The sequence below is a fragment of the Pinus tabuliformis genome, chromosome 1_1 (assembly GCF_031772625.1).
Source record: "Pinus tabuliformis cultivar Carrire ecotype Pingquan chromosome 1_1, CPIR1, whole genome shotgun sequence".
NCBI lineage: Eukaryota > Viridiplantae > Streptophyta > Pinopsida > Pinales > Pinaceae > Pinus > Pinus tabuliformis.
Window position 1 is genome coordinate 875,737,341 of NC_142297.1, and position 19,458 is coordinate 875,756,798.

Consider the following 19,458-nt stretch of genomic DNA (forward strand, 5'->3'; position numbering starts at 1 on the left):
CTATCGGCTAAAAAATTCTTTAATTGTGATTGAATTGAATTCATGAATTGAATCTCCATGCACTAAAAATGTAAAAAATAAAGTTTTCTGTAGCACTCAAAGAAAAAACACATTTTTAGTACCATAGAAAAATTGTCAAGGATAAGATGAAAGCCCAACAAACAACACCTATGGTAAGTGAGGATTTCAAGCTCTTACACTTGGTAGCAACCAAGCACGGAAACTACACAAACGAAAGAACAAAATTTTAATATCACAACCTAACGACAATAAATACAGTCACAAAATTGAATCAAAAAATTGGTACATACAGTTTTTCCAACTCCTGTTGGACCTTTAAGCAAAAGAACATGACTTCCAGTGTTTTGCTGCACAATGAAAAAAATCAAGAATCATTATTAGTGTCATCAAACAAGACTGACTGAAATAACAGCACCCAACAGGATTGACAGTGATGATGCCATCTAACATGAAAACTACAACCTATTATAAAATGGCAAGACTGTAGTGTTAGTATTCACTAAAATAGATCTTGAAGGAGAAATGCAAGAATCATTCTCATAATAAACATATTGTGGGAAGCATTCACTTAAAACAAGCTCAATTACTGGCACCATCTTTTGTCTGACATCTGCAGCTGAAATTTCCACATCTTGGAAAGTTTATCACAATGAGATTCTTTCTAACTTCACTTTCTGTCTAAAAAAGTGGCTAGTTTATGTTAAAACTTAAAATGGCAGCTTGCTGGGTTGATAAAACCAGTGTGATTCTAAAGTCCCAAATGACATGTTTGTGCTTGTACCTGTGCTTCTTTTGTGTCTGTGCTTGCAAATGTGGTGAGGGCCAGGATAAATTCCTACGCAAATTTGGCAGAATAGATATCACCTGCACTCCCTGTGGCCTGGATTCTATTTAAATGCTGTAAGGTGAATACACGCAATGATATTCATCCCATATTGGAGAAGGGAAAACTTGCTGCATCATGATAACAGGTAATTCCACCAACAAAAGGCTACTGAACCTTAATAATGGGGTTGATTAGCAGAGATTTCTCCCATATGTTATAAAATCTTCATTTACCTAAATATCTAGTTCTATCTTAGTGACCTTTCACTCCAAGTATGAAAGGTACAAAAAATACTTGCATCATCAAATGTACTCAAAAACTAGAACACACAAACTATTTGAAGCAAACAAAGTTCGTTCATCAAGTTAAATACTCCAGAAGACTTGGAATATGTAGATCTCCATTGAGATACAAGAATGTATATTAAATATATGAATAAGAATGATGATACAATGAGAGTGAAAGGCTTGCTTATATACCAAGCAGGTGTCTCTTCATGGAGAGTCATGTCTCTTCAAGACTAATTAGCTAATCATTATTTATGATTATTATCATTTAAATGATTTCCTATATATTTATTCATAACATTGTCTTTCTCCTCAAAAAGCTTTGTCCTCAAAGCTTGTCAATGAAAAGGCTTGATCTCTTTTTTGGTTTCGAATGCCTTTTCGTCTTAGAACAATCATATTCATCGATACAAGTTGATATGATCTTCTAAGTGACAAACAAAACTGTCGCATTGAGAAAGGGTCAGACCATCCTAAGTTAATCTTTTGTGGAATATTCTGATCACTAGAATTTTGTAACGGCTTGTCATCATAGGACTAGATTGAGGTTACATCACTCTTCTCTAGAACATCAATTTGTTGTTTTTGTTCTGAATGGTCCCGATACGTAGCATGGTTGAGTTGTCTACTCTCATGATTCGAATGTCGATAGGGAACTTTTTTGGTTTGATTTTCCCTTATTAAGCGTGTGGAAATTGTTTGATTTAATTCAGGTGACGATGTCGTTGAGTTGGTTACAAAACCTTCACTTGGGGTGTTTATCCTCTAAACTGCAACATCTAAGTGCGTCTTTTCTTCAACTAGTTTGCATTCTTCTTGAGTTATGATATTCACTGGATCGGTATTCGTTCCTTTACCTTCAACTTGGATTGACGACTTCGACATTTCTTTCATGATAAGTTCTTCTAACTTATTTTCCAATGATTTCCTGTCATCCTAAGTTTTTTAATTTGAGTGAGTAAACTTCGATTATGGTTTCTGAAACGTAAAAGTTCCTCATTTTCTCAGTCAACTTTATTTTGGATTCAAGCTTTTCAATTTTTAAACACTTGATTTGTTCTAATAACTTTTGGTTAAGGTTCTTTAAGCATAAACATTCCTCTTCTTTTCCTGATAGATTTTCGTTGAATTTCCTTTCAGAAATTTCATTTTCTTGTTCTAACTGGTGTTTCTTAGCTTTACATTTTCTTACTTGTGTAAGTAACTTCTGATTATGTTCCTTCAAACATGAATTTTCATTATTTTTGTTGAATATGACTTCTTCAAGCTCTTTCTGCTTCTTTGACACTGTTTCTGGATTCTTTTAAGACATTAGTTTCGAAATATCCTTAAGATCTTTTGCTAAAAGCATTATCAGTTTTGATTTTGTTGTCATGTCTTGGAACATGGCCATCTTCTTCTTGTAAGGGAATATCAAAAATTTGTTTTCTATGTTTAGAATGAACGTACTTAATTCCTTGAACCAAGGTCGACTGAGAATTATGTCAACCTCTTTGTCAAGCATAGTTACGACACAGAATTGAGATATGTACTCATAATGATCAATTGTCACTTGTAAATCATTAATTTCATATTCTTTTCCACCAAAAAAACCTTCTCGTTCGCCTATATTTGGTTCTAGAATTAATAGTTGATTTGCCAAATTAATATTAATGTAATTATCTTCAATGTTTGGATTAATGGCGATGTTAATCTCTTTCCTTTGGATACACCCTTTTAATGTAAATAATTTAAAATTTACAATTGGAATATCTTTATAGGAGAATTTTCCTTCCATTCCTTTTGAATTAGACTCCATTTGCCTTTTTCGAGATGAAATTAGGGCTTTTGAAGATAACCCCTTCTTAATCTCTATAATAAAATATTATTATTTTCCTTGTATGACATTTTATATCTCTTATAAAAATATCCTTCTTGATATATATATATATATATATATATATATATTAAACTTTTTTATAGCTCCTTTTATTTTTTTAGTATCCAATTTATGACCTTTTATATCTCTTATAAAAATATCCTTCTTGATTTTATATATATTGTTGATTTGGGGTAGCATCGCATGTGCTCTAGCCATGAAAATTGGTGGAGAGGCTAAAGCACATAAGATCTCCAAGACCCATAAATGGTTTGGACAGATTGTACCCGGTTTGGGAGATATTAAAATAATTAATATTTTTAATGGAGTTCCTGAGTCTAAACTTAGGAAAAGTAAAATATTAATGAGTATTAATATTAAACTTAGGAAAAGTAAAATATTAATGAGTATTAATATTAAACTTAGGAAAAACAAAATATTAATGAGTATTAATATAAAACTGGGTTAGAAGGTTCCAAAAGCCATGGATCAAGCCAAATCTAATCTTAGCCGTTGATTAGAGATTTAATCTCGGTCGTTGAAGGACCAACAAGAAAAGTATAAGAGGAGGCTTGAGGGTCAGTTAGAGAACACACCAGAGTGATCAGTCATTCATTTTACTAGAGCGAGGTTGCTAAGCAAAGTTGAATCAGTGATCAGCAGCGAGGGGCAGTGAGTACAAGGCAGAGAGGCAAAGACAATACTGAGAGACCAGCGCAAAAGCAAAGAGAGTGAGAATAGCAACTAGTCCAGGCTATGCAGAGCTTGGCAGAGACATCGCAGAGACCAGAGGGACTGCGTCATCCATGCAGAGGCTAGAGGGACTGCGTCATCCACGCAGAGGCTGCTGGAGTGACGCAGAGGGTCCCAAAGGCTGCGCAGTGCCTCAGAGGGCTGACGCAGAGGGTCAGAGGGCTGACGCAAGTCAGCAGGAGGCTGATGCAGAGGCCAAAAGGGCCAGCGCTGAGCTTCAGTTGTGCCGGAGAGGGTTTCATGGGACAGGTTTTCTGAATACCTGTTTCCGAATATAGAGGTATTGTTGCCGTGTATTTTTCTTTGTCGGGTGAGCCGGTTAGGCACCCAGTTGTACTCAGATAGACTGCATAATAATATAACCCTCTAAATAGCTACACCAGTTTTCCCGCATTGGGTTTTTCTGGGGACATTTGTCCAAAAATAACGGTGTCACTTGTGTGCTTGTTTTCTTTCAGTTGATGATCTGTAGATGTTGTGACTGTATTGTGTTTATTTTCGTTATTTAAATGTATCAAATAACTTGTTCGAATTTAAACAAGTAGAAGAAATAAACCAGCAGAATACATATTAATTTTCTTACAGATAGACTTAGAAAATTCAACATGGTATTAGAGTGTGGTTACAGATCACAGGAGAATTTGAAGGCATCAGCTGAGCAGACCATTTGCAGCAAAATCAGCTATCCCGAGTGACAGTAGATGATCCTTGCAGAAGCAACAGAGGAAGGGTTGAGGCAAAGGGACTGCGTCATCAGTCTGGGCTAGAGAGAGCCCAACACAGAGGCTGAGGAGGGCATAGAGAGGCTCACGCAGAGGCCAGGAGGGCTGACGCAATTGGCTGAGGGAGCTATTTTTCCGGTGCCAGCATTGCGCAGAACCAAGAGGCTCAATCCTTCAATTGTTGGGGCAAAGGAAGTTGTCGGCAGTTTGCGGGAGTGAAGCTGGTGGGGTACTATGGTTAGAACAGTACCTAACAGGGCAAGACCAAGGTAGAGGGAGTTGCTGCCGAAGCAGATTTCTAGCCAAGGGATCCAGATCAATGTTGCAGTTCCACAGACGATCGGAGAGGAGCAACTTGACAGTTGGCAGAAGGATTTCCAGGATGGAAATTGGGACTCAGAGGGAGTCCAGACGAGAACTTCCAAATGGGAAGTAAAGAGACTTGGAGGAGTCAAACCGAGAACTTCCAAACGGGAAGCAAAGAGACTCATAGGAGTCGACGGAAGAGTAGCAAGATGGTCGTGAATGGACTGAAAGATCAGGATAGGTTGGACGAAGCGTCCAACTCTGTGGCCTGGAAGGCCAAGATCTTGTCCATTCTAGACAGACATCGTATCAACGGCTTCACCTTGAGAGTAATGGCTATCCCAGTTGACCCGGTAGCTAATGAAAGGTATGAGGAGGCAACGGCTAAGACAAAGTGTATCATCCTTGATGGGGTCAAGGATCATGTGGTCCCACATATTGCCGAGAAGGAAACGACAAAGGAGATGTGGGACACTTTGAAGACATTGTACCAGCATACTTCCGTGCAGAGGAAGATGCTTCTGGAGAATAAGCTAAGGTCATACCAAATGTAGAAGGGAGAGTAGATAGATGTCTTCTTAGATTGGTTGAAGGAGATGCGTGACCAGCTAACTTCCATAGGGGCCATGCCGAATCAGGAGTTGATGGTAAGGACCGCACTTAACGCATTCTCCGAGGAATGGGAGACATTTGTCCAGAGCGTACTAGGCAGGACGAGTCTTCCGGATTGGGAAGAAATGTGGGCGGATCTTCGTCAAGAAGAGATCAGACGGCTGACCAAGGCAGGGAGTAGTAGCAAAGGGGTCAGGATCAAGAAGGAAGAGGAAGAGGATGTGACTCTAGCATCTGCGGGAAAGCAGGAGAAGAGGAAGAAGAAGGACCTCTCCAAGGTCAAGTGCTTCCATTGTGGGGAATTGGGTCTATATGCGAACCAGTGTCCGAGGAAGAAGAGTAAGGGAGAGGCTTTTGACTCGAAGGCAGCGCCAACGAGAGCGAAGAAAGAAGTCGAGGAGGATGACGATTGTGCCACGAGTGCTCATGTGCCACTTGAGAAGAAGTGGGGAGACATTGAGTTGTAGTCAGGAGGACTACAGGCGATGAGGGGCAGAATCCTTGAGGTACCCAACCTCTTGGATTATACCTTGCTACGGGAGCCCCGAAGAGGAGTAGCAGGACTGGCGAATGTCAATAGAAACGGATGCAGATGGAGCGGTAGAGAGTGCTACAGTGCAGGAGTCCCAGGACAGCGCGAGCCTAGCAGGCTGCAACAATGCGAGGCACGGGAGTGTTGCACCATTGCAGGATGGCACAGAGAGGTGTGCAACGGTGCGAGATGCAGGGAGTTGTTGCAGCAGTGCAGAGGTCAGTAGAGGGAGCACTTGTTAGCGGCAGAGGGCTTCAGCATTGGGAGTGTTTCTAGCCTGACAGGGATGTCAAAAGGTGGGTGGATCAGTTACTTACTTCTCAATAACTAAGTTGCAGTGCAGTAGCACGATGCAGCGTGATGAGAGAGGGATGTAGTATCAGATGCAGTGTTGGGAGGATGGACCAGCAACAGCACAGATGCAAAGGGAGTTGTCGTACGGATGCAGCAGTGGCAGTGGCAGGGCCATGGGCAGCAGTACAGGATGCAGCAGTGCAGAGGATGTTAGGTGGGGAGGCCTAGCATCAGCACAGGTACCGATGCCGTATAATCAGAGTGATGCTCAGTGTGGAGTATTACTAGAGCACAGTCCTCGCTAAGAGGGAGTGTTGATTTGGGGTGGCATCAGATGTGCTCTAGCCATGAAAATTGGTGGAGAGGCTAAAGCACATGAGATCTCCAAGACCCAAAAGCGGTTTGGACAGATTGTACCAAGTATGGGAGGTATTAAAATAATTAATATTTTTAATGGAGTTCCTAAGTCTAAACTTAGGAAAAATAAAACATTAATGAGTACTAATATAAAACTGGGTTAGAACACAAATTAATTTTCTAACAGAGAGACTTAGAAAATTCAACATATATATATATATATATATATATATATTAAACTTTTTTATAACTCCTTTTATTTTTTTAATATCCAATTTATTTATGGATACCTTAATATTTCAAAACTCCTTTGTATTTTTTTTAGATATTTCTACTTACGTTATTTTTTCCTTTTGTACTTTAAAAAGAATATTTAAATATTGTTTCAATTAGATTCTTTTAAATATCTTATTGTCCTTTGTATTTAATTTTTAAATTTCATATAACTCTTTAAACTTTAATTTTTTTTCCTTTTGTACTTTAAAAAGAATATTTAAATATTGTTTCAAATTCAACTTCACTTTGACGATATTTTCTCCTTATGTAACCTTTTATAATAATACCTGCTTTGTACTTATATATATTTTCAATAATTTTATGACTTGAACTTTTCTTTAAATACCCCTTTATAATATAATACTTCTCTTTATATATCAACGTAAAAAGTACAATTTACCATTCACATAAAGAGATTTTGTATTCCTTTTGTTTTACTTTTACTTTTAAAATACCATGGGAAATTACCATGGGTTTCTAAAACCTCGGTTAATGTTCTCCACGTAAATAGTAAAGCTTACCATTCACATAAAGAGATTTTGTATTCCTTTTGTTTTACTTTTACTTTTAAAATACCATGGGAAGTTACCGTGGGTTTCTAAAACCTCAGGTAATGTTCTCCACGTAAAAAATTAAAACTTACCATTCACATAAAGAGATTTTGTATTCCTTTTGTTTTACTTTTACTTTTAAAATACCATGGGCAATTACCATGGGTTTCTAAAACCTCGGTTAATATTCTCCACTTAAAAAGTAAAACTTACCATTCACATAAAGAGATTTTGTATTCCTTCTATTTTTCTTTTACTTTTAAAATACCATGTAAAAAGTAAAACTTACCATTCACATAAAGAGATTTTGTATTTCTTTTGTTTTTCTTTTACTTTTTAAATACCACGTAAAAAGTAAAACTTACCATTCACATAAAGAGATTTTGTATTCCTTTTGTTTTATTTTTACTATTAAAATACAACTTACCATTCACATAAAAAGATTTTGTATTCAATTACCATGGATTTCTAAGATCTTGGTCAATATTCTCCACTTAAAAAGTAAAACTTACCATTCACATTAAGAGATTTTGTATTCGTTTTGTTTTTCGTTTACTTTTAAAATACCACGTAAAACTTACCATTCACATAAAGAGATTTTGTATTCCTTTTGTTTTTCTTTTACTTTTAAAATACCACATTAAAAGTAAAACTTACCATTCACATAAAGAGATTTTGTATTCCTTTTGTTTTTCTTTTACTTTTAAAATACCACATTAAAAGTAAAACTTACCATTCACATAAAGAGATTTTGTATTCCTTTTGTTTTTCTTTTACTTTTAAAATACCATGGGCAATTACCATGGGTTTCTAGGGTTTTTAAAACCACAGGCTTGTAAACCACTTAATGATATAATATTATTTACTCGTCTTTCTCTTACATATAGTTTTAAATATATTTGGAAAGATTCCCTCTTAACTTTATCATGCACTTTTTATCAATAATGTAGAACCTTTGTATATATATGAATGTTCTCCTTCAAAATCTACATCTACATCGCCCTATATTTATTTATTTATTTAGTTTTAATCTTTATACGTACTTATTTTATTTTCTTTTTTCTTTTTTTCTTTTTTTGAACTTGATTTTTTTCCTATCTTTTTTTAAATCTTTGATTTTTTTATACTTTTTATTTTATGAATTTTCAATATTTTCAATATATATGTACTCTGACCTCTTTCTTTTCTTTTTATTATATTTATTTCCCTTTTATTTTTTAAAATTTATTTATTAAATTTAATTTTTTTTAGTGCCTAAAAGCAAGCTGGAGAAACACCAAAACTAGTAACGAAACACTGGAAATCACGACGGCAACACAGTTGACGACAGGTTGATGGCCAAAATCACGACGGCAACACACTCAACGACAGGTTGATGGCCAAAATCTCAACGGCAACATAGTTGACGACAAGTTGATGGCCAAAATCACAACGACGGCAACATAGTTGATGACAGGTTGATGGCCAAAATCACGACGGCAACACAGTTGACGACAGGTTGATGCCCAAAATCACGACAGCAACACAGTTGACGACAGGTTGATGGCCAAAGGCCTGGTGATTAGCCAAACGTGGCTTTGATACCAAACAAAGCGTTCTTTAAGTTAAATACTCCAGAAGTTTTGGATTATGTAGATTTCTATTGAGATACAAGAATGTATATTAAATGTATGAATAAGAATGATGATACAATGAGAGTGAGAGGCTTGCTTATATACCAAACAGGTGTCTCTTCATGGAGAGTCATGTCTCATTTAGACATGACTCTTCAACCTAATTACTAATTAACTAATCATTATTTATGATTATTATCATTCACATGATTTCCTATATATTTATTCATAACACTATTTAATTGTTGTAACCCCCTTTCATGCACTTTACTGATTTATTCCTACCTACTTGCTCTATTAATTAACAAGTTATTTACCATGTAAATACTGGAAATAAATACAAGTACATGCTCAACACATTATAGATCATCAATTGAAAGAAACAAAAATAAGCACACAAGTGACACCGTTGTTTTTTGACTAATGTCCCCGGAAAAACCCAATGTGGGAAAACCAGTGCAGCTATCTGAAGGTTTGATTTATTAAGCAGTTTCAAAATACACTCTAGGTGCCAAATCTGACTCACCCAACAAAGAAAAATCTTGGTAGTAGCACTTCTCTACTCGGAAGCAGATATTCCGGCTGAAATCCTAGATAAACACTCTGGCAACTCCACAACTCCAATCTGCCCCACGAAACCCCAGCGTCAGCCTCTCTCTGGCCTAGTGTTAGCCCAACGTCACTCTGGCTTAGCCTGCGTCAGCCTTTGGAGGCATTGTGTCAGTCCTCTAGCCCTCTGCGTCACCCATGCTGGCCCTCTTAAGCACTGCGTAGCTCCTGGCTGCCTCTGCGTGAGCCCTGGCTGGCTCTGCATGAACCCTTGGCTATTTTTGCGTCCCTCTCTCCGACTACTGTGCTGATCCTCCCAGTGCTATCTCTGCCTCTCTACTTCTGTATTCACTGCCCCTTAGCTGCAACTCTGATCACTCTCTCAACTTTCTCAGCAAACCCAGCCCCAGAAAGTCGAAATCTTGATCTCTTGTTGTGTTCTCCAAGTGACCATCAAGCCTCCTCTTATATTTTTCTCGTTGACAAATCAATGGCCAAGATTACGTCCCTAATCAACGACTAAGAATAGATCTGGCTTGATCCATAACTTTTGGACCATTCTAACATAGTTTTATATTAATTCACATTAATGTTTTAATTTCCCTAAGTTTAGAGTTAGGGACTCCATTAAAAATATTAATTATTTTAATATCTCCCAAACTGTTTAGAATCTGCCCAAACCCTTTCTGGGTATTGGAGATCTCATGTACCTTAGCATCTCCACCAATTTTTGTGGCTAGAGCACATCCGATGCTACCCCAAATCAACACTCCCTCTTAACGAGGACTGTGTTCTAGTAATACTCCTCACTAAGCATCACTCTAATCATTTGGCATCGGTCCCTGTGTTGATGCTAGTCCTGCTGCCCAACATCCTCTGCACTACTGCATCTTGAACTGCTACCCATGGCCCTGCCACTGCCACTGTTGCATCCGTGCTGCAGCTCCCTCTACATCCGTGTTGCTGCCCATGGCCCTGCCACTACCACTGCTGCATCTACACTGCCACCCATCTCATCATGCTGCATCATGTTGCCCATAGCACTACCACTGCTAACTGTTGCACTGCAACTCAGTTACTGAGAAGTAAGTAACTAATCCCCCAACTCTGACATCTCCGTCAGGCTAGAAACACTCTTGATGCTGAAGCTCCCTCTGTCACTAACAAGTGCTCCCTCTCCGACCTCTGCACTACTGCAACAACTCCATGCATCTCGCACTATTGCACACCTCTCTGTTTCATCCTGCACTGGTGCAACACTCCCGTGCCTCTCGCACTGTTGCAGTCTGCTAGCCTTGCGTTGTCCTGGGAATCCTACACTGTAGCTCCCCCTGTCACTCCATCCGCATTTGTCTCTACTGACATTGCCAGTACTGCTACTCCTCTCCGGGGCGCCCGTAGCAAGGTCTAATCCAAGAGGCTGGGTACCTCGAGGATCCTGCCCCTCATCGCCTGTAGTCCGCCTGACTACAGCTCAATGTCTCCCCATTTCCGCTCAAGTGGTGTGTGTGCACTCATGGCACAGTGATCGTCTGTCTCCACTTCCTCCTCTGCCCTTGCTGACGCAGCCTTGGTCTTGAAGGCCTCTCCCTTGCTCTTCTTCCTTAGACACTGGGTCCCATAATGACCCAGCTCCCCACAGTGGAAACATTTGACCTTGGAGAGGTCCTTCTTCTTTCGTTTCTCCTACTTTCCCTCAGATGCTAAAGCAGCATCCACCTCCCCTCCTCCTTGATTATGATCCCCTTGCCGCTACTTCCTGCCTTGCTCAGCCTTCTTATCTCTTCTTGGCAAAGAGCAGCCCACATTTCCTCCCAATCTGGAAGGATCGACCTGCCCAGTAGGCTCTGGACAAACACATCCTAGTCTTCTGAGACTGCGTTCAAAGTTGTTCTCAACATCAATTCTTGATCCGGCGTGGCCCCTATGGAAGTCAGTCGATCCCGGATCTCCTTCAATCGACTGAGAAATGGGTCGATCTGTTCTCCCTTCTACATCCGGTATGATCGCAGCTGATTTTCTAGTAACATCCTTCTCTGCACAAAAGTATGCTAGTACAATTTCTTTAGGGCCTCCCACATCTCATTTGCCGTGTCCTTTTCAGCAATATGTGGTACTACATGGTCCTTGACCCTATTGATGCTCTTGGCCCTCGCCATTGCCTCCTCGTACTTGTCGTTATCAGCTGGGTCAACTGGGATAGCTATTGTCCTCAAGGCAGAGTGCTTGACACGATTCCTGTCTAGAATGGATAATATCTTGGCCTTCCAGACTACGAAGTTTGAGGCTCCGTCAAGTCTGTCTGGTCTCTTACCCCGTTCACTACCATCTCGTTGCTCCTCTACTTCCCTCCTAGAAGTTCTTTGTTCAACCCCTGTTGAGGCTCTCAACTTCCCGTCTGAAAGTTCTCTGTTCGGCTCCCTCTGAGTCTTGATTTCCCTTCTGGAAATCCCTCTACCAACGTCGAGTTGCCCCACTCCGATCGTCTATGCAACTGCACCACTAATCCGGATTCCTTGGCTAGATATCCGCCTTGGCAACAACTCCCTCCTCCTCGGTCTTATCCTATTAGGTATTGTTCTAACTACAGTACCCCACCATCTCTGCTCTGCAACTTACCCACAGCCTCCTAAACCCCAGCAAACTAAAGGTTAGAGCTCCTAGGCTCTACGCAATCCCGGCACCAGCAAATCAACTTCCTCAGCCAACTGCGTCAGCCCTCCTAGCCTCTGCGCAACCTCTTCTTGGCTTAATCTTGATGACACAGGCACTCTGTCACCCCTTCCTTGCTGCTACTCTGCTAGGAATAACTTTTGTCACTCGGGACAGCTGTTTTCTGTTGTTGCTGCTATGCTCGGCTGATGTCCTCAATTCTCCTGTGATCTGCAACCACGCTCTGATACCATGTTGGAATTTCTAAGCCTAACACGTTAGAAATCCTTCATGCACTTTACTGATTTATTCCTACCTACTTGTTCTATTAATTAACAAGTTATTTACCATGTAAATATTGGAAATAAATATAAATACATGCTCAACATATTACAGATCATCAACTGAAGGAAATAGAAACAAGCACACAAGTGACACCGTTGTTTTTTGACTAATGTCCTCGAAAAAACCCAATGCTGGAAAACTGGTCCTGCTATCTGAGGGTTTGATTTATTAAGCAGTTTCAGAATACAATCTGGGTGCCAAATCCGGCTCACCCAACAAAGAAAAATCTCGGTAGTAGCACCTCTCTACTCGGAAGTAAATATTTCGGCTGAAACACCGGATAAACACTTCGGTAGCTCCACAGCTCCAATCTGCCCCACGAAACCCCATCGTCAACCTCTAGGGACTACGTCAGCCTCTCTCTGGCCCAGCGTTAGCCCAGCGTCACTCTAGCTTGGCCTATGTCAGCCTCTAGAGGCACTACGTCAGTCCTCTAGCCCTCTGCGTCACCCACGCTGGCCCTCTTAGGCACTGCGCAGCTCCTGTCTACCTCTGCGTGAACCCTTGGCTGCTTCTACGTCCCTCTCTCTGGCTACTGCGCTGATCCTCCCGGTGTTATCTCTACCTCTCTACTTAAGTATTCACTGCCCCTCAGCTGCAACTATGATCGCTCTCTCAACTTTCTCAGCAAACCTAGCCACCAAAAGTCGAAATCTTGATCTCTTGGTGTGTTCTCCAAGTGACCCTCAAGCCTCCTCTTATACTTTTCTCGTGGACAAATCAACGGCCGAGATTAAGTCCCTAATCAACAGCTAAGATTAGATCTAGCTTGATCCATGACTTTTGGACCATTCTAACACAGTTTTATATTAATTCACATTAATATTTTAATTTCCCTAAGTTTAGACTTATGGACTCCATTAAAAATATTAATTATTTTAATATCTCCCAAACTGTTTAGAATCTGCCCAAACCCTTTCTGGGTATTGGAGATCTCATGTGCCTTAACCTCTCCACCAATTTTCGTGGCTAGAGCACGTCCGATGCTACCTCCTAGGCAAGAAAAAGGCTTTGTAAAAGAAGTTGAATGGCTACCTACCTTGTAAAAGCACATTTGAACCATGGTCGCAATATTCATGTATGAATTCAAATTCAAATACAATTTGATGCAGAAAGGATACATAATGAAAAAAATCAGGTACGCCTCCAATACGGAAGTTAATATCTCATATATACTAAAATATGCATTTTCTTACAAATTTTTGAAGAGTTTCTACGTCAATAATTCCCAATAAAAAGGAAAAAAATCAATTTCTTTAAAATTTTGTGGTTTTTTTTCACAGGTACAACGCTGTATATTCCATATGAATATATGTATACTGTCAAGACTCAATATTGTCAACGTCTGTCATGTCACTTAGAGGAAATGAACCTGGGTGGTGAGGATTCCATTCCTTCCTCCCAACCACCCATGATAACCCGAATTGACTTTATGGTTAATTTATATTTATAGATGTACTCAAGATTTTCTTAATATTTTTGAGGTTCTTGTTCAGCTTGTTATTTGGGTTTATGAGTCAACAGGAATCAAATACATAAGGTATACTATCAAATTTATCAGAAGTAAGTTGACCGTACTGTATTCCTACTGAACCAAAAAGTTTCACCAAATTTTGTTCTAGTGCCGAGTTTCCATACAGCAAAAGTCAATACAGCTGAATCTTGTTACTATGATTTGAATAACTATATTTCTCCAAAAATTTCCCTTTATTAATATGGTTGTAAATATAAAAATTCATGGCCAGAAAACGTCTAGATGTGAGGTTTACAGATTACGAGTGCACTAAATTAATCCTAATTAACACTCACCAAATATTAAATTCTTGGTCAACCCAGAAAGGTCCTGGCCAACACTGAGTTAAAAGGGTTGGTCCTGCACCTATCAATCCAGACAGCCAGCTAGTAAGGTCCTCTTCAACCCTTCCTACAAGATTGGTCTGGATCATTTCAATCCTGATGTAGGTCAGGTCATGTGCCTGCCTTATGCAATTCTGCACCCATCTTACTGTACTGGTCCTCATTAAATTTTCTAGCCCCAGCAAATTGGAAAATTACTTCATAGTAATTTTCTTGCTGATTTTCAGTTTTAATTTTCAGCTTACTGAATAAAATGCACTACTGGGATTTTTAACTGGCAGAAAACAAAAATTTCAGCGGAAGCAAATTAATCAATTTCCACACATACGCAGAAATATTTGCCCTTCAAAATTTGGCTCTTCATTCAAAATTACTTCCTTTATTACAAGCACTCCCTTACTGGGACAATGGCCCACAAAGAATTTACTGGAAAAATTACGGCAAATAAAAACCTGGCAAATCTGCCCCTGAAGAAACCCGATATGCATTCCTGCAACCTTTCAGCCTGCACCCCATATGTGCAACCTGCCTGCTCCAAAACCCACGGGCCACAACACATGTGCCACCTGAACTTGTACTTGCACACCACGTGCAAACTCTCTTTGCCCTGCTGTCACATGTGCATCCCAATTTATCCTGCTGTGGCATGTGCAACCTCTCCTATGTTCATTTGGCCCGACACATGCAATCGGTGTGCTCTCTTGCTGCGGATTTGATGCTCAGAAAATCTGCACGGCTCCTTGCTGAACAGCCTTCACTTTATTTTCTGAATCTGAATTTCTTCTTGCTGCTGCACTGTTTTCTCTCCCTTAGCCTAACCACTCTCCAAGTTACTCCTTGAGTCACTGTCTTTCATGTCTCAATCACTCTTTCTTGTGTCTTTCTCCTTCACCTAACCTTGCTTTCATAATCTTAGGTTGTTGACTACATGAATTAACCATTGATGACCAAGTTTCCATGACCCTAATCTCCAAAGAGATTGACAATTGAGATTAACTCCCAATCCACGGTCGAGATCCATCTAATTCACTAATGTAAAAACATTTGCATATTATGACATTAAACTCACTTTTTAATAAAAGACAATTCACTTTAATAATTCCTTTAATTAAAGTGAATTTCCTAATGTTGAAGGCTTTGGATAACTTCCACGCATCTAGACACTTAAACATGTGCAGAAGTACCTATTTAAGCTACAAACATCAATAGTCCCTCTTACCGAGGAAGGTATTCTGCACCACTCATGCTTGTCTCTATAAAACACAAGCTTTCCCTTGACCAAGGGTTTGGTCAAAATGTTTGTAACCTGCTCATCTATGGAGATATATTGGAGTTTAACTACCTCTTTCTGGATCATGTTACTGACGAACGGATACCTAATCTCAATATGCTTGGACCTATCATGGAACATTGGATTCTCAGAGAATTTGATAAAACTCTAATTATCACAATATATGACTATGGGCTCCAACTCCTGAGCAAATAACCCTGCAAGTAACTTGTGAAGCCAAATGGCCTAACAACTCACCACACTTGCTTCCATATACTCTACCTATGTTGAACTGAGTGCCAAGGAAGTTTGCTTCCTTCAAAACAAAGATATCATCGTTGATCCAAAACTGAAGCAACACCCTGAGGCCCCTTTTCCTATCTACTACACTCCCTACCCAATTTGAGTCTGTATATCCCTACAAGCTCACTCCATCAACTACAAAATACCTCAGACCATACTCCACTATACCTCTCAAGTACCTCAACAAATGTTTCGTTGCTACCCAATGCACCTGCCTCGACTCCACCATGAACTAACTCAAGGTGTTCACAACAAAGCACATATCTGGCCTAGTGTTTACCAAATACATCAAGGACCCTATCAACTATCTATACAACATGGGATCCGCCAACTCTGAATCTAAAGTCAAAAACTTCTTCAAATTGGTTTTCATAGGTGTAGCCATAGGGTTATAGTCCTCCATCTCAAATCTCCTCAGAATCTCCACTGCATACTTCCCTTGACCAAGGAAGATCTCTCCCAACCTCTACCATACCTCTAACCTTAAGAAGTAATGTATCAAGCTTGAAGGTTGTGGACGACTTCCGCACATCTAGACACTTAGACCTATGTCAAAGCACCTGTTCAATCGACAAACATCAACAGTCCCAAATGCACTAGCCAACCCTTAGAAATGTCGTGAAAGGTTGGCCTTAATGGTTTTGTTCCTAATCGATCAACCCTGGAGGAGTCAGGGGAGATCTTAACTAATCCAATCTTAGCAATGTTCAAAGATTTTATGGTGGTAAAAGGCTAGGGAATTTGTGGCAAAATATTAATACTAACAATTGGAGTTGTCGCCATGAATTGTGAAGTATGTGGTAGTTAAGTGCACCAAATGAATTCGCCACATCAGGTTTACTAACACTACTTAAATTAGTATATGAGTTTAGACAATTTGATGGACCAAATGTCATATTATGTACACTGGTGTTTCTTAAACAACGACTTTTGGCGTGATAATGAATTGATTTAGTAGACTTTTTCATCTATTCTCTATTGATGTTAATAGCTCGAATAGGTGCTTCTACATAGGCTAGGTGTCAAGCATGCAGAAGATGTTAGATCGCCTCTTTAGGTTCTTGTTCATGAGTAAGTGACTTCTATAATCTCTTTCCTAAGTTTAACTTAGGACAAATACATTAATTAATGTTGACTATTGAGCTAAGTTTCTAAGGATAAATAATTTAATTATTTAAGTGATCTAGTGGGTAGTGTCCATAGGAGAAAAAAATTCTCCTAGATGGTCCTCAACCGACAACCAACAGCCCCTTGCAGCCTCCAGATAGCTCAATGTGCCACCATCTCTGCCACCTGAGCCTGCCATGTGATCCCTTGCCCATCTGTTATGATCATATGTTTGAAGGTGGGCCTCCTGACCCCGAAGGTAGGGTTTTCCATTGGTGTAGTTGAGTAATTTTGTTTACTTATCATGGACACTTTTGGGCATAGATTGGTGGGAGGATTTGGCGGAAATAGTGGGATAGGTATGTACTCTTGTCTCCTTTTCCCGATTTGGTGGTTAGCCTTGTATCCTTGTCCTGTCGAATCTCCTTTACTGGCCATTAGCTTTAGGGCTAGCACTACATGGGAAATCCCAATTTTGGTTCCATGGTCCCGCTTCCCAACACCATATACATCACTCCCCTCCGCTCATTTTAACCCCATTCATCACTTTTCCCATCCGGGTCCACATGTGTCCACTAGGTCCACATAGGGTTAGCCTCCCCCTCCTTGTCTGCACTTTGGGTTTGTTACCCACCATTTTGTGGGTGATATCCCTACGAGAGTTTTTTTCTCCAAGATGGTCCTCAGTCGGCAATCCCTGCAGCCACCAACTAGCTCATTGTTCCATTTCTCTGCCACCTAAGCCAGCCATGTGGTCCTTCACCCATCTGCCATGATCATATGTTTGAAAGTGGGCCTCTCGAACCTAAAGGTATGCCTTGTCATTTGGTAATTGAGTATTGTGGTTTGCTTATCATGGACACTTTTGGGCATGGATTAATGGGGGGATTTGGCGGAAAGAATGGGCTAGGTTTGTGCTCTTGTCCCCTAGTCCCCTTTGGATGATCAACCTTCGATTCTAGTCTGGTGGGATCTCTTTTATTGACCATTTGGCTTTAGGGATGGTATTTCACGGGAAACCCTGATTTTGGTTATGTGGTCCCGCTCCCTCATCCACATATATTACCCCCATTCAACTCATTATTCCCCCATTCATCATTTCTCCCACCTGGGTCCACATAGGGCTAGCTCTCCCCTTCCCCTTGCCCACACCTTGGATCAAGCTTGGAATGATGCCTTGGAGGTTGATGCAGCTAAAAAGAAAAGCAAAATCAAAATTGGCCATATTCAACAGGAAAACGTACCACAAAATGCAAAGATGGTCGAGACAAACACATTTAGCACGTTGGCAAAAGCCAACACATGAGCTCTACCCCATCATCATGTCCATCACCCTAGTTCCTATAGGTTCTCTGAGCGTCCTTCATCATATAGGAATCCATGATTGTCCCAACCCCTGGTGGGCAATGAACCGCCCTACCTTAAAAGGGGGTATCCACAGTTATATCTCACACATCATGCTCTTACCCCATGAGCCTCGAGTAGTTAATTAAAGAAAAATCATAAAAGGGCAAAAGACATATAAAGAATGGTGGAAAAATCATGGTCGGTAAACTGTCGATTTCTGGTAGCATCGGATGTGCTCTAAGCCTCAAAATTTGCAGGGAGGCTAGGACACATGTATTCCACAATACCCAGAAATCGTTTTGGGAAATTCCACCTGGAGACAGTTTTATTAAAATAATTAATTATTTTTAATGGGTGCCTAAGTCTAAACTTAGGAAATTAAAATAATTAAAGGGTATTAATCAAACTGAGGGTGAAACTTCTAGAAGAAGATGGAGATTGAGTCCAAATGATCTGAGCCATTGATTAGAATCTAATCTAGGCCGTTGATTACTCAACTGGAGGATTATAAGGACTTCGATGGGCATTTGGAAAACACATTGGAGAGAGATCAAGAGATCGAATTTCTCAGAGAGGGCAGCGCAGCAATTGCTAGAGAATCGATTGAGGAGATTTCTTGAAGTGACGAGCAGGGATAGTTTCTGAGGGAAGTTTTCCTGGACTGGAGAGTACAAGGTAGAGAGGGCAGAGAGACATCTAGACAGGCTGATGTTGGGCCACACAGAGCTACGTTGTGGCAACGCAGAGCCTCAAAGGGAGATCGAAATTCTGTTGAGGAACAATCAGAATCTAGTGTTGGAGCCGGGATGTGAGACCGGGAGCCCTGAGAGCTGCAGTTTCCAGCCAACAGAGGATTAGAAGGAGGTGCAACGCAATCCCAGCAGCAGTGATGCAGTGATTGCGTAGGCTTGACGCATTACTGCACAGAGGCTCATCTCCAGCGCAGATCAGTGTCGGCTCTTCCAGTGACAGGGTGAGATCATCTCACTACTCTTTTTGTCCAGTTTCTCTCTGTATCGG

The 19,458-nt window shown here is 40.2% G+C and overlaps 1 protein-coding gene across 1 annotated transcript in view; it reads right to left on the reverse strand.

The window, feature by feature from the left end:
• Positions 1-19,458, reverse strand: part of ATRAD17 (RADIATION SENSITIVE 17) — a 372,391-nt gene that overhangs the window by 200,794 nt on the left and 152,139 nt on the right. The window contains exon 7 of the mRNA XM_089392953.1: positions 312-368. Within this exon, the coding sequence (XP_089249079.1) occupies positions 312-368 (57 nt within the window). The remainder of the gene's footprint in view (positions 1-311; positions 369-19,458) is intronic.